This window comes from Octopus bimaculoides, chromosome 25 (assembly GCF_001194135.2).
Source record: "Octopus bimaculoides isolate UCB-OBI-ISO-001 chromosome 25, ASM119413v2, whole genome shotgun sequence".
Lineage (NCBI taxonomy): Eukaryota > Metazoa > Mollusca > Cephalopoda > Octopoda > Octopodidae > Octopus > Octopus bimaculoides.
In genome coordinates this window covers 26,924,261-26,937,444 of record NC_069005.1, presented here as the reverse complement: position 1 = coordinate 26,937,444, position 13,184 = coordinate 26,924,261, and the positions used below count along the sequence as shown (strand labels likewise).

General features: G+C 35.8%; 2 protein-coding genes and 1 pseudogene across 2 annotated transcripts in view; 2 read left to right on the top strand and 1 right to left on the bottom strand.

The window, feature by feature from the left end:
- LOC106877614 (kallikrein 1-related peptidase b3-like) overlaps window positions 1-1,900 on the top strand; it is an 8,306-nt gene extending 6,406 nt beyond the window's left edge. The window contains exon 6 of the mRNA XM_052976632.1: window positions 1,856-1,900. Coding sequence (XP_052832592.1) covers window positions 1,856-1,900 — 45 coding nt within the window. The remainder of the gene's footprint in view (window positions 1-1,855) is intronic.
- Window positions 1,901-3,170: 1,270 nt separating this feature from the next.
- LOC106877615 (chymotrypsin-1-like) lies at window positions 3,171-6,917 on the bottom strand. Its single transcript, XM_014926558.1, has 6 exons — window positions 6,869-6,917; window positions 6,428-6,587; window positions 5,705-5,832; window positions 4,335-4,469; window positions 4,095-4,240; window positions 3,171-3,320 (listed from the first exon to the last, which is right to left on the bottom strand). The coding sequence occupies exons 1-6, from the start codon at window positions 6,915-6,917 to the stop codon at window positions 3,171-3,173; spliced, it is 768 nt and encodes a 255-aa protein (XP_014782044.1).
- A 1,853-nt stretch (window positions 6,918-8,770) lies between these two features.
- The window catches only part of LOC106877616 (chymotrypsin-1-like), a 23,103-nt pseudogene continuing 18,689 nt past the window's right edge, over window positions 8,771-13,184 (top strand).

The window sequence follows — 13,184 nt, the reverse complement described above, 5'->3', positions numbered from 1 at the left end:
TGGTCGTTGTTGTTACACTGTTACATGAGAATTTTCGCCTATTTCACCGTGTTCAAGTTTGTTTCATAATTTAGTAGCGGAGTCTTATTCCTTACATATATATGTCTGTCGTTTATAACTCTTTTTAAAGAAATATTTGATAAAACTATATTTCTTATCAATCAACATGTCTTGCCCTGGAGCCAGATTTCCAAATCTTAGATCAAGCTGAATGGTCAGCTGTCACACCATGAAGAATAAACGTTTGGTTTACTACAAGTCAGTAACTGACTATCAAATTTTCTCTGAGCGGTAAATGCCAATATATGAACCGAAAACAGCAATCCGTGACTTCCTGGTTCACAGTTTCTTCCCTACCCCTGTCTCCAAGCCTGACCCCTTCCTTTGCTCTCGTCCACACTGTTGCAACTGTCCCTAACTAATACAAAGAAGTCTTCTTTAGAATGAGCCATGCTATTGAAACACGTGTAGGGATGCCATGAGCTGTCCATTCGTTTTCGTTTTTACTTAATATTACACCGTGCACAATGTTCCTTTTATACATACACGGATTTCCAGGAATGACCATGCATCTAGAAAGTTACAGGTCAGGGTAAGGTTCTTTATGGAAGACCAGCAGTCACCCTTGCATACCAGCCTCCACTCTCCACACCATCGATGTTGTCCAAGGGAAAGGTAAAGGCTGATGCAGCTTGGCACCAGTGACGTCGCAACTCCTTTCTACAGCTGAGTGACCTGAAGTGACGTGACATAAAGTGTATTGCTCAAGAACACAACAGACAGGCCGATCCGGGAATCGAACACACTATCTCATATGTGTATGTATGTATGTATGTATGTATGTATGTATGTGTGGAGGCGTAATGGCCCAATGGTTAGGGGAGCGGACTCGCGGTCATAGGATCGCGATTTCGATTCCCAGACCGGGCATTGTGAGTGTTTATTGAGCGAAAACACCTAAAGCTCCACGAGGCTCCGGCAGGGGATGGTGGCGAACCCTGCTGTACTCTTTCACCACAACTTTCTCTCACTCTTACTTCCTGTTTCTGTTGTGCCTGTAATTCAAAGGGTCAGCCTTGTCACACTCTGTGTCACGCTGAATATCCCCGAGAACTACGTTAAGGGTACACGTGTCTGTGGAGTGCTCAGCCACTTGCACGTTAATTTCACGAGCAGGCTGTTCCGTTGATCGGATCAACTGGAACCCTCGTCGTCGTAAGTGACGGAGTGCCAACAACAACAACAACAAATGTATGTATGTATGTATGTATGTATGTATGTATGTACGTACGTATGTATGTATGTATGAATGTGTAGGGGTGAAATTTTATGATCGTCCGGCGATTTAAATAGTCTATCATGTAGGGATGCCTTATTTGGTGATTTATTATTGGAGAATATATTTAATATCTACTTGGATATCATTACACTTATATTTGTTTTGAATATTTTTTTAACCATTCAATCAGCTCAGAGGTATTTGTCCACAAGTCAGGTTTTGTTTAAAACAAAAATTTAGGAATGATATTATTTAGATGCATTTGTTTATTTTAGGGGCAAGTAACGCTACTACAGAAATCCTTCAGAGGAACCCCATTTCGGATGCATGTATTCGTGATTGTACTCTTTCAGTCATTACCCAGCATTCATTACCATAGGCGAGGATAAGGCACGAAAATCGAATTGAATATAGTAAGTCTGACAATTTTACAACTTTTACGTCTTCTGACGATTTTACGTTTTCCGACGATCAAATGCTGGACCTGGCACATAACAACACCGACAATTCAGCCTCCTGCTCCCCATCACTCGTGAATACGGTCTCGAGATATTTGGACTTTTTCTCTTGTTTCAGTTATGTTCCGCTGACATTCAGAATGCACTGGAAAGACTTTCTTGAGAAGAACCAATGCATTAGACTTCGCTGCACTAATTTCTCATCCCTGCCTTGTGGCATTCGGTGCATGCTGGGAATTATCTTCTGATGAACCAAGAAGCAATATATCGTCTGCAAATATCAGCGAACCGATCCCATGCCCACCTATTGTGATATCACTTTTATTACGGATACGAATATCAACTCAGTTCATTAAAATTATGAAAGGGTGGAATAACAATATGCAGCCCTGCTGAAGTCCAACCCCCACGTTCATCGATTTCGGCTAAGCACCATTTATTCGAACACAAACATCTGACCATTCATGGATAGCAGAAGTTGTCCATTAAGCCCAAACTTCTGCAAAACCCTTCACAGTATGTGGGCCACATGCGTTTTCAAGGTCTAGAAAGCAAGCGTACGCCTCTTGGCAATAGTCCCACGATTTCTCGAAGACTTACATGCAGTAGAATATTTGTTCGGTTGCGCTGCGTTGAGCATTCTACGGACACTCTATATATAGAGTGCTCAACATTTAAGCCGATGCCCCAGTATGGCCATGTAAATAGATGAAACTCGAATTCACTGATAATTAAGAAGATACTTTCCTCCTTCTCAACAGTCGATGGAGTCAAGACGTTATTAAATATTTATTAGATTTCAAAATGTCATTTTGTAATACTTTAGCATTCTGCATTCTTCAGATAAATTCTGTTTTGCTTTTGAAATATGAACAACAAAAACATTAACCGTCTGTGAAACAGTAACTGAGATTACTGCATTAATCGCTGTTATGATGTAGTTATAATCTCTAATTCCACAGACTTTCCTAGCAATATAGTGGAACAATGGGAAAAGGGAGACACACGACAGTCATATATGTACGAGGACGTGCTGAAAACTTCCTGGCTTTTGGATAAAAGAAAATACAGGAGGATCTGTTAATTATGATTTTATTCAACATTTCTCCTCTCAGATTCACACACTTATTGCAGCGGTACTTCAGTTTTTCTAACTCCTGTAAAAGAATTCGGAAGTTTGGTCCACCGACTAGGCTTTTCGCGGCACTCTTAAAGCTCGGGATTTTTCAGCACTCCCTCGTAAGAAATATGATTCTACTACAAAATTATCAGAAACAAAACTGCAAACAGATATATAGTTGGACATACTCGCGTAATATAACAACCACAACAATTTGATAAAATATTTTATATATTTATTAATTTGTTAATACATTGTGAGTAATATTCTAGTGATATTTCTTTGTAAATAGAAAATTTCATTAAAGTACTTTTTACAGGTTACTGTTGATCCAGTCTCGGAAATATCCGACATCACTGAAAGCACTGACTTCGTTGTCACATTTATTTCCGAAAGATGTTACTCCTGCCAAAACCATTTGACCACTTGAGCTTGGACAATAAAGTGGACCACCAGAGTCACCCTGAAAGAAAAAACACAAACAATATAACTTTATATTCACTGGAATTATTAGATATTGACTAAAGTTAGAAGTTCTCAGTAAATATTTCAGAAAATGAATCATTTGTTCAATATATTTTACAAAGAAATTTACTTGTAACGATAAGGAGTTCTCATTTCAAACACACACACAAAAAGGCTTACACATATCTATGTATCAATCAGTTTGTCTATTTGTCTCTGTCCGTCCATCTGTCCGTCCATCTATCTATCTATCTATCTATCTATCTATCTATCTATCTATCTATCTATCTATCTATCTATCTATCTATCTGTTTGTCTCTCTACATATATATATACCAGAAAAAAAATCTTCCACAAAATGGTTAGTAACATCCTCATAAAAGGATTAATATTTTAAAAACTCACCTTTACACTTCTAAACGTCATTCTCATAGATCTTCATATATATATATACATATATATAATTGATCAGTATATTTAAGGAGATATATCTGTTAGATATAGGTATGCAGTAATCCCTCGACTATCGCAGGTGTTACGTTCCTAAACCTCCCATAGAAATAATTAAAATCTAAAAAAATATAAATACCTTTCGGCCGCAGAAACCCGGATATACTGAGGATTCCGCGATATAAATTTACATATATTAGCCAGGAAAATCCGCGATGTACTGAGTGCGCGACAGGTGAACCGCGATGTACTGAGTAAGCGATAGTTGAACTGTGATATGGCGTGGAATTATTGTATATGCTATAATATCAATATAACATACCTGGCAAGTAGAGGCTCCACCTTGTCTGAAATCTCCGGCACAGAGAACTCCTTCAACAATTCGCATCCTTGACCTTCTTGTACATACATCATGGGGGATAGCTGGAAGAGCCACTTTGTATAATTCGTCAGGACTGTTTCCTTTAACTGAAAATAACATAATTGAATGATGATTAATATCGATTGACGATGATTAAATTGGGATGATAGGAACATCAGATGAAAATTTCATGATACTTACATTGGAAATCTCCCCATCCAGCAGCCATACACCTTCGGGTACCAAATGTTTCTCTTTGTTTGGCCAATTGTGCAAACTGGACACATCCACCTTCGCGGACAGGCTCGCTCAAAGTCAATATGGCAATGTCGTTCTCTGTAAGGGTAAAATATACGTATATTTTAGGCAGGCGTATTAGCTAATCGTGAATATATATGTATCTATTGAGAGGGAGAGCATACGTTCTTTTATTACTTTATGCGTTTCTGCTCAAAGGGTTTTGTTTTGTCAAACAGGGCATCGCCGAATACCATCCCTTTTTCATTGCCCATCCTCAAGTAATTGGCTTTTGGTGAAGGAGGTAGTTCGATTCTGCTGCCCTCTTTTGGGTTATTTTCCGTGATATGGGTTTATCTCAGATCTTGTACTGCAGAAGATCATATAGACCTCTCCGGGTTTTTCACAGGATATTAAATAGCTGTGGGCCATTGCACCCCAAGCTTTTGCAGTGCCTAAGTATATCATTGCATATCTCTCCTGTCTTCGCTCTAGAGAATAGAGTCGTACGTTTTTCGGTCTCCCTAAGTAACTCAGGTATTTCATGGATACAGTCTTCCTAGCGCAGCTGAACTGCCTGAAGTTCCGCCATTAATTTCACACTGTGGGGTAACTATCGTTGAGAGCAGTAGTCCAGATGGCAGAGGACAAATGTACTCTGTAACGATCAGAATAATTTCCTGGTCTTTTGTTCTGAAAGTGTTTAGAGTCCATCCACTCATTCGCTTCCACATTGCTACCATCTTTATGATACGTACACGAAACGAAGCATCGTTGCTCATATCAATATCGAGGTCACACATTGTGTTTGACTCTGGACTGGCTGATCTTTTTTGTCCAAATTGCTTTTCTTGTGACGTGTTAGCACAAGCCGACTGATAGCTAAGGGCTTGGAATTTTCCTACATTAAATTGCATGCACTTTTCTTCAGCCCATTTATGTGGCATCTGGGGGTCTTTCTGTGGAAGATTAGCAACGAGTGTGTCCATGTCTGTTTGTGCTACTTTTATGTCGTCGGTGTAGCTAGCAACTGTTGTTGTTTGTGTAACTGATACCATGGCCGAGACAGCCATCATGACAGTTCCCTGAGACACTACTCTCGTTATTAATGCCTCCTTGGAAAGGAACCCTTTGGCTGCCATAGCCTGGCTCTGTTTTTTAAGAAGTCATGTAACCACCTTCTTTTAAACATTTATTACAGAAACACTGAAGTGAAAATACCAAACATTAGTTACCACATTGCAATTCATGAAATAATAATATTTACTGATATATGGTAAGAGGAAGAAAATTAATAAGAAACTATCTGAAGACATGATAATCGTAATACTCACTTATCAGGTATGGAGTATGTACGTATCCACCATGTTTCAGAATTCTACTTGCAGTTGTTGACTGAGAACCAGGACTCCATTTGTTGTTGGAACCAATATTTACTTTAACCCTTCTGACATTTCCTTCGCTAAAATCAAATCAAATATGGCAGATCTTTAGCAGACAGTAATTTTATACTGTAATACGCTTGAATTTATCCTCTTGGATATTAAAGTGTTTGACCATTCATTAAAGTATTGTAACATAACTCTCTTATATTGCAGTGTAATTATTAAATGTTGATGTCTATTTCAATGTTGCATTTCGGATTGTGTGTGCTATCAAAATATATTTATATCGGTGTTGTTAGTCTGAACGCTATTAAACACACAGAAAGTCGAATGAACAATTAATACAGACAAAATATAGAAGAATGTTCAGAGATTGAAGTGTTGTATTCATTCGCCTCAATATATTTTCAAGGTGGAAATTAAATATATATCTTTATCTAAATAATTCCACCTGTTTATGGTGAAAGTCAATATATTCCAAAATTGTTGAAAACAGAATTCTATGCAAATTTTAGCCTGATATTAAAGCTAGCATATATGTTGCTATTTACACCAACATCAAATTCTTTCCAACCTTTATGTTATAAAACACAGAAATTAAACTTTCTTCATTAACACCAAGTAATATAATATAATGATGTGAAAAAGTGAATCTGTAATGTATATACTTACAGGCAGTGAGCTGCTGTCAATACGTGTGTAGAATCAATCAAAGTACCTCCGCATAAACTAATCATGTTATCTGTGGGTTGGTTAAATATTTGGAGGTGGATAATTGAAGGAAATTCGCAGTTTTGTGCTGGAGACCCACCGACGATCTGTGTTTCTGGCGCTGAAAGAAGATCACAAAACGATATAAATATATATTTGTAGACTGATCATTCTTCAATGTCTACGATATATCAATCACTGTAATTTATACGATTGTAGTTTTTGTAGGTGTTTTAATTAAATGCCAAAAAAATATTTTTCAACCATTTTTTTTTACATTAAATTTATATGTGGATTTTTCTGACTCATGTATCGAAATTGATATCGTGAAAATAACCGGTGTTAAAATCGGATTTCAAAAGTCCGATAACGTCACACACTGAAACGGGTGACATGACTTACCAGCAAAAACGGAAGCAACTGTAACAAGAAGGCAACAGAGAGACAACATGGTGATTGTAGATGTTCAGTTATTTGCGAAGAATAATTCAACTGATGCTACAGTTATAGTTCGTGTGGTATTTATAGGAAAGTATCATTACGAAAAACGTCTTTGAGGGAAAAAAATAACAGCTGTAATTATTCATCAATGTTCGAACAATAAGACAAAGAAGAACATAGAACGTTTTAATGTAAAGTAATTTATGTTATAATATGAAATATATAACCAATACAATTTTTACGTTATCCCACTAAAGTGTTGTTCTAACTTCTATTGAACGAGTATTGTAATTTTTTGGGGTGTATTGTAATATCTTAAATTAATACATCTTCAAGATAGTTCCCATATTTTTATAAGTACATGAAAAACAATTACCTTTTGTGTGATAAAAAAACATGTTATTGTGTTGACCACTCAGATGATTTCTATTGAAGATTGATCCACTTGAATATTATTCCCTCACCTGTTATTTTAAAATGATGAACCAGTTTGTATTAATGTATAGTTATTTCTTGTTTAAAAATATTTCCTGTTAATTAATAAACGCAAATATGTTGGGATTAATGTCCTCATCTTCGCTGTAATTGTTACAGCTTTTTGGCCGTTACACTCCTCAATCTTTTTCAGTTTCTGCCGTGTTCCATAACTCTCAAGATAGAATACGGGTTTCGAAGCGAACCCTTGTATTATATCTACGGTTGCGTATTGTCCTCGTTCCAGTACATGTACCAGCACTATTCTCGCATTAGTTACTCTTCTTACATGTGATGTCTCTTGATCGTTCCTCTTGGATCGAACTGTTTATTATTGTTTGCGTGACTCAGGGATAGAACTCACGCTCGTTAGTTCACCTACGATACCGATCACTTTATTAACGCTTATACACATTGTCATATGGTCATGTAAGGGAATTATGTAACCGAAATTGGAAATATCAAAACCTAATTTTTTTATGGTCATAAGCCAAATGTCTTTCATTCTTCAGGAAAGGCCCCTATAAAGTGTTTATCTCTATGTTAGTTCTACTGAGGACTTTATCAATGGCGTTCGAGGACATCTCTTTTAAAGAAAGGCACTAAAATAAAATATCATGACCAATAGCTGTGTGTACTACACCCCGTGTAACTTTATATAAATTATAGCAATTCATATAAAGGGAAACTATGTACCCCTTAAGAGTAGGACTACATTGCAAAGCTATGATCTGTGTGTAGGATGGAGAAAAAAAATAAAGCAGTTGTGACGGAAAACAGAAGCCAACAACTTTTGCGGAACAAAGTCAAGATGACAGAATGTTAACAACGCTTGAGGATACAACGACCGGAAAAGCCATCACACAGGCTGTTATGCGATAGCTTCTTCCGTAATGTTAGCGTAGCGATGATTTTGATATGTGAAAGCGTGAAAGTGCTTTCTGGGTTGAATTAGGAATTGTTTTATGTATTTGAAAACTGCGTATATGGTTGTTTTGATAAAGGATATGTTGGCTATCCGTTCCTGAGATTCCTCTTTAGAGCAGCCAATAGAGGATGGTCCTGAGCTGCTTCATTCCCCGTTGAGGGATTCAAGTGGTTCGTTGTTACATGTACTGTTGGTTATTTCCCCATATTGATTGTGACATCTCTTACTTCGATTCTACTGTAAAATGTGATATACTTCATATTTTATACTAGTTATATTTCATGTCGCCATTGTTGTTACTAGAAAGCGGATGCTTTAACTTTTCGTTTATATAGAATACCGAAAAAACTAATTTGGTATTAATGTTGGTACCACATAACGTTGTATTTGTGTCTCATCCTATGTATCTATTTGTCGAGTTTATCTTCGTCTTCTAATTTTGTCGATTTACTTCTTTCACGATGACGGACAAGTCGTGTATCCTTCTAAGTATGCGTTTTTATGTGGAATTGTTGCATTATTATGTCTTTCAAAGCTACATGGTTTCGCTTCTCGCCATCTTTAAAACGCATGGAGCACTAAGAAGACTCCCTCGGTATTTTCAGCACTAGGAACTGTGAGAGTCGGTTGAATCTGTTCCAGGTACAAGAGGTGCTGCAGCATGGTTTTGAAGATTGAAACCTTTGAATGCGTGCAAAATTATACAATCTATTTAGAGCATCAGAAATCTTTTAATACAATTGCTACAATAACTGAAGTGTATCCTGACGTTCTGAAGACATTGAAGATGTTATCATAGTAACAGAAGTTCGCTTGTAATAACGTAACATTACGATATTCTTCGTGTACATGCAAACACGTTCAGTAAGGCACATAAATCGTATATGTCTATTGTATTAAATATAATAAACGTCACATACATAAATTACTAATTTTAAATGACAGAAAACAATTCCTTTTACTGAATTTCATCGCTACAGGTATATTTCATTAAATGCGTTTATGGGGAGAAAAATATTGAAAAACATCAATACATGTGAGAGTGGCAAAGAAACGAGGATGATACCAGGTGGTCTTGAGATGTGCTAAAAACAGCAGCTATATCGCCCTTAAATGACACATAAAAATTTTATTTTTTTTGATAATCGTATGAATTCCTGTGTGTAGAACACACATTCGCAAAAATTTTCTGAAAGTTCCAAGAAAACAAAAAAAAGTTGTGAGGGATTATACGGAGTGTTTAAACCAGAATTCCGTCAGAATCTGCAGTACTGTAAATTAAGGGAATATTTTGTCTGAATTTCCGAGATGAGAAATATCATTATTATAGAATAATATAATCGATCTATTGTCCACCTCATTGTGATTACAGTCACAATTTCGGACACTTCAAACTTTTTCCAGAAGCCTGTCGTATTTCGTAACGTTATTGGAATATCGAGCCGAACCCTTTATTACACCCAAAGGGGCAAGATTGTTTTCATTCTGTCGTCCATATCTGAGATCTTCTCCTCTTAGTATTCTCCTAATTGTGGAGTCGCTTTCTCTTTCTGCTTCAACTTGACTGTAGAGTGTTTGAACGACACAAGGAGTGAATTCCTTGGCCAACTGATTATAATACTTCACTTAAATTTTGATCAACGATTATTACCAGTCTCATTGTTTCGCAGGATTGTTAACTAATGAAAATTAGAGTGCTTAAATCTTTACTTTTATGGTCATAGATTTTTTTTTTTTTAAATAAATTTTCCCATATGGTATTTGTCGCTAAGCTAGGTCTACGACTGAAGCTATCACATAACAACGTATGCACTGGTTAATCCAGTGAACTTTCAAGTGTTGTTAATTGTCTGAAAGATCCATGCTAGGAATATTACACGTAAAAACATTTACAAATGGGAAAGTAGTTCCAATATGGATATCGAAATAAATACAAACTTCAGGCATGGATTTAAGGTTCGCATCGAAACTTATATTGCGTATTGAATACGGAATGCAACGGAAACCTAAAAAGACTGAAGGACAAAACGCCTGAAACGTTGTGACTATAACTATCAAGATGAAGACATTAATCTCAACATATTTGCGTTTATTAATTAACAGAAATATTTTTAAGCAAGAAATAACTATACAAGATTCATACTTTTAAAAATGACAGTTGATGGAGTAATATTCAGGTAGATCAATCTTCCATTGAAATCATCATAATAAAATATATCTTATCACACAAAAGGTAATTGTTTTTCACGTACGTATAAAAAATATGGGAACTACGTTGAAGATGTATTAAATTAAGATATTACAATACACCCCAAAAAATTACAATACTCGTTCAATAGAAGTTAGAACAACACTTTAGTGGGATAACGTAAAAATTGTATTGATTATATATTTCATATTATAACATAAATTACTTCACATTAGAACGTTCTCTGTTCTTCTTTGTCTTATTGTTCGAACATTGATGAATAATTACAGCTGTTATTTTTTTCCCTCAAAGACGTTTTTCGTAATGATACTTTCCTATAAATACCACACGATCCATAACTCTAGCATCAGTTGAATTATTCTCCACAGATAACTGAACACTTAGAATCACCATGTTGTCTCTCTGTTGTCTTCTTGTTTTGGTTGCTTCAGTTTTTGCTGGCAAGTCATGTCTTTCCGCCGAAGCTGGTATTGATACCCACTAGTTTACTTATATCAGCATATATCTCGGTGTCAGTATTTTTAAATCATTAATTTTATGCCGAAAATATGTCCGGAAAGATTGTTACTTTTTGTAATTAATTAAAGCTTTCAAAATTACAACCATATAAATTACAGTAATCGATATACCATAGACATTGAAAAATGTTTTATCTACAAATATATATTTATATCGTTTTGTGATTCTCTTTCAGCACCTAAAACACAGATCGTCGATGGAACTCCAGCACAAAACTGCGAATTTCCTTCAATTGTCCACCTTCAAATATTTAACCAACCCACAGATAACATGATTAGTTTATGTGGAGGTACTTTGATTGATTCTACACAGTATTGACAGCAGCTCACTGCCTGTAAGTATTTTCGTATCTTCGTATTACATCAGTTGATGTTTATGAAGAAAGTTTAGTTTCTGTGTTTGTACAATAGAGAGGTTGGACAGAATTTGACATTGGTATAAATAGCAGCGTATATACTGGCTTTAATTGCAGGCTAAAGTTTACATTGGATTTTGTTTTTCTAACAATTTTAGAATATATTGACTTTCACCATAAACGAGCGCATATATTTAGATGAAAATAAGGCGATAAGTTCACAGAAATGTTAGCACACCGGAAAAAGGCTTTGCTGTATTTCGCCCGTCTATACGTTCTGAGTTCAAATTCCACCGAGGTTGACTTTATCTTTCATCCCATTTCGGGATTGATAAAATAAGTACCAGTCGAACACTGGGGCCGATATAATCCACTGACTCTCTACCCCAGACTTGCTGGCCTTGTGCCAAAGTTTGAAATCAATAAGAAGAACACCGAGTATAAGATATATATTTGGTGTTCTTAAAAATATATTGTGTCAAATGAATACAACACTTCAATCTTTGAACATTCTTCTACATTTTGTGTGTATTAATTATTTATTTTACTTTCTGTGCGTTTAATATCGTTCAGACGAACAACCAACAGAAATATATTTTAATAACACAAACGATCCGAAATGTAACATTTAAATGGACAATAACGTTTAATAATAACAGAGCAATATGAGATTCATATTACAATGCTTATAGTCAATGGACAAATTTCAAGTATATAACGGTATAGAATTACTGTCTGCTAAAGATTTGCCATATTTGATTTGATTTTAGCGAAGGAAATGTCAGAAGGGTTAAAGTAAATATTGGTTCCAAAAACAAATGGAGTCCTGGTTCTCAGTCAACAACTGCAAGTAGAATTCTGAAACATGGTGGATACGTACATACTCCATACCTGATTCGTAAGTATTACGATTATCACGTTTTCAGATATTTTTTGGTAAAAATTACAATTAATAAATAATTTATAAGAATTTTAAAACAGGGAGTTTACTTTTCAATCACTCTGCACATATACATACATACATACATACATACATACAAACACTCACACACAATGTTATTTATGGCTATCATATAAATTTATGTCTATACTGCACGTATGTCTGTTATATGTATATACATCATATATATCTGTATATATCTATTGAAACATATATATTCATGACCAGCATATAGGTATGTCTAACATATATATATATACGTATATTTTACCCTTACAGAGAACGACATTGCCATATTGACTTTGAGCGAACCAGTCCGTGAAGGCAGATGTGTCAAGTTTGCACAATTGGCCAGAAAAGGAGAAACATTTGGTACCCGAAGATGTATCGCTGCTGGATGGGGAGATTTCCAATGTAAGTATCATGAAATCTTCATCTGATGTTCCTATCATCTCAGTTTAATCATCGTCAATCGATATTAACCATCATTCAATTGTGTTATTTTCAGTTAAAGGAAACAGTCCTGACGAATTATACAAAGTGGCTCTTCCAGCTATCCCCCATGATGTATGTACAAGAAGGTCAAGGATGCGAATTGCTGAAGGAGTTCTCTGTGCCGGAGATTTCAGACAAGGTGGAGCCTCTACTTGCCAGGTATGTTATATTGATATTATAGAATATATACCTATAGTGATATCTAACCTATATATCTCCTTAAATGATAAATATACATTTCGCTGCAGATGGCGGGGATATGTCTCCCCGCTATCGATATAAACCAGAATACATTTTGCACCAAAAGCCAATATGAGAGTTTCTCTCATGGTATCTACTAATTACCTCTCGGTATTA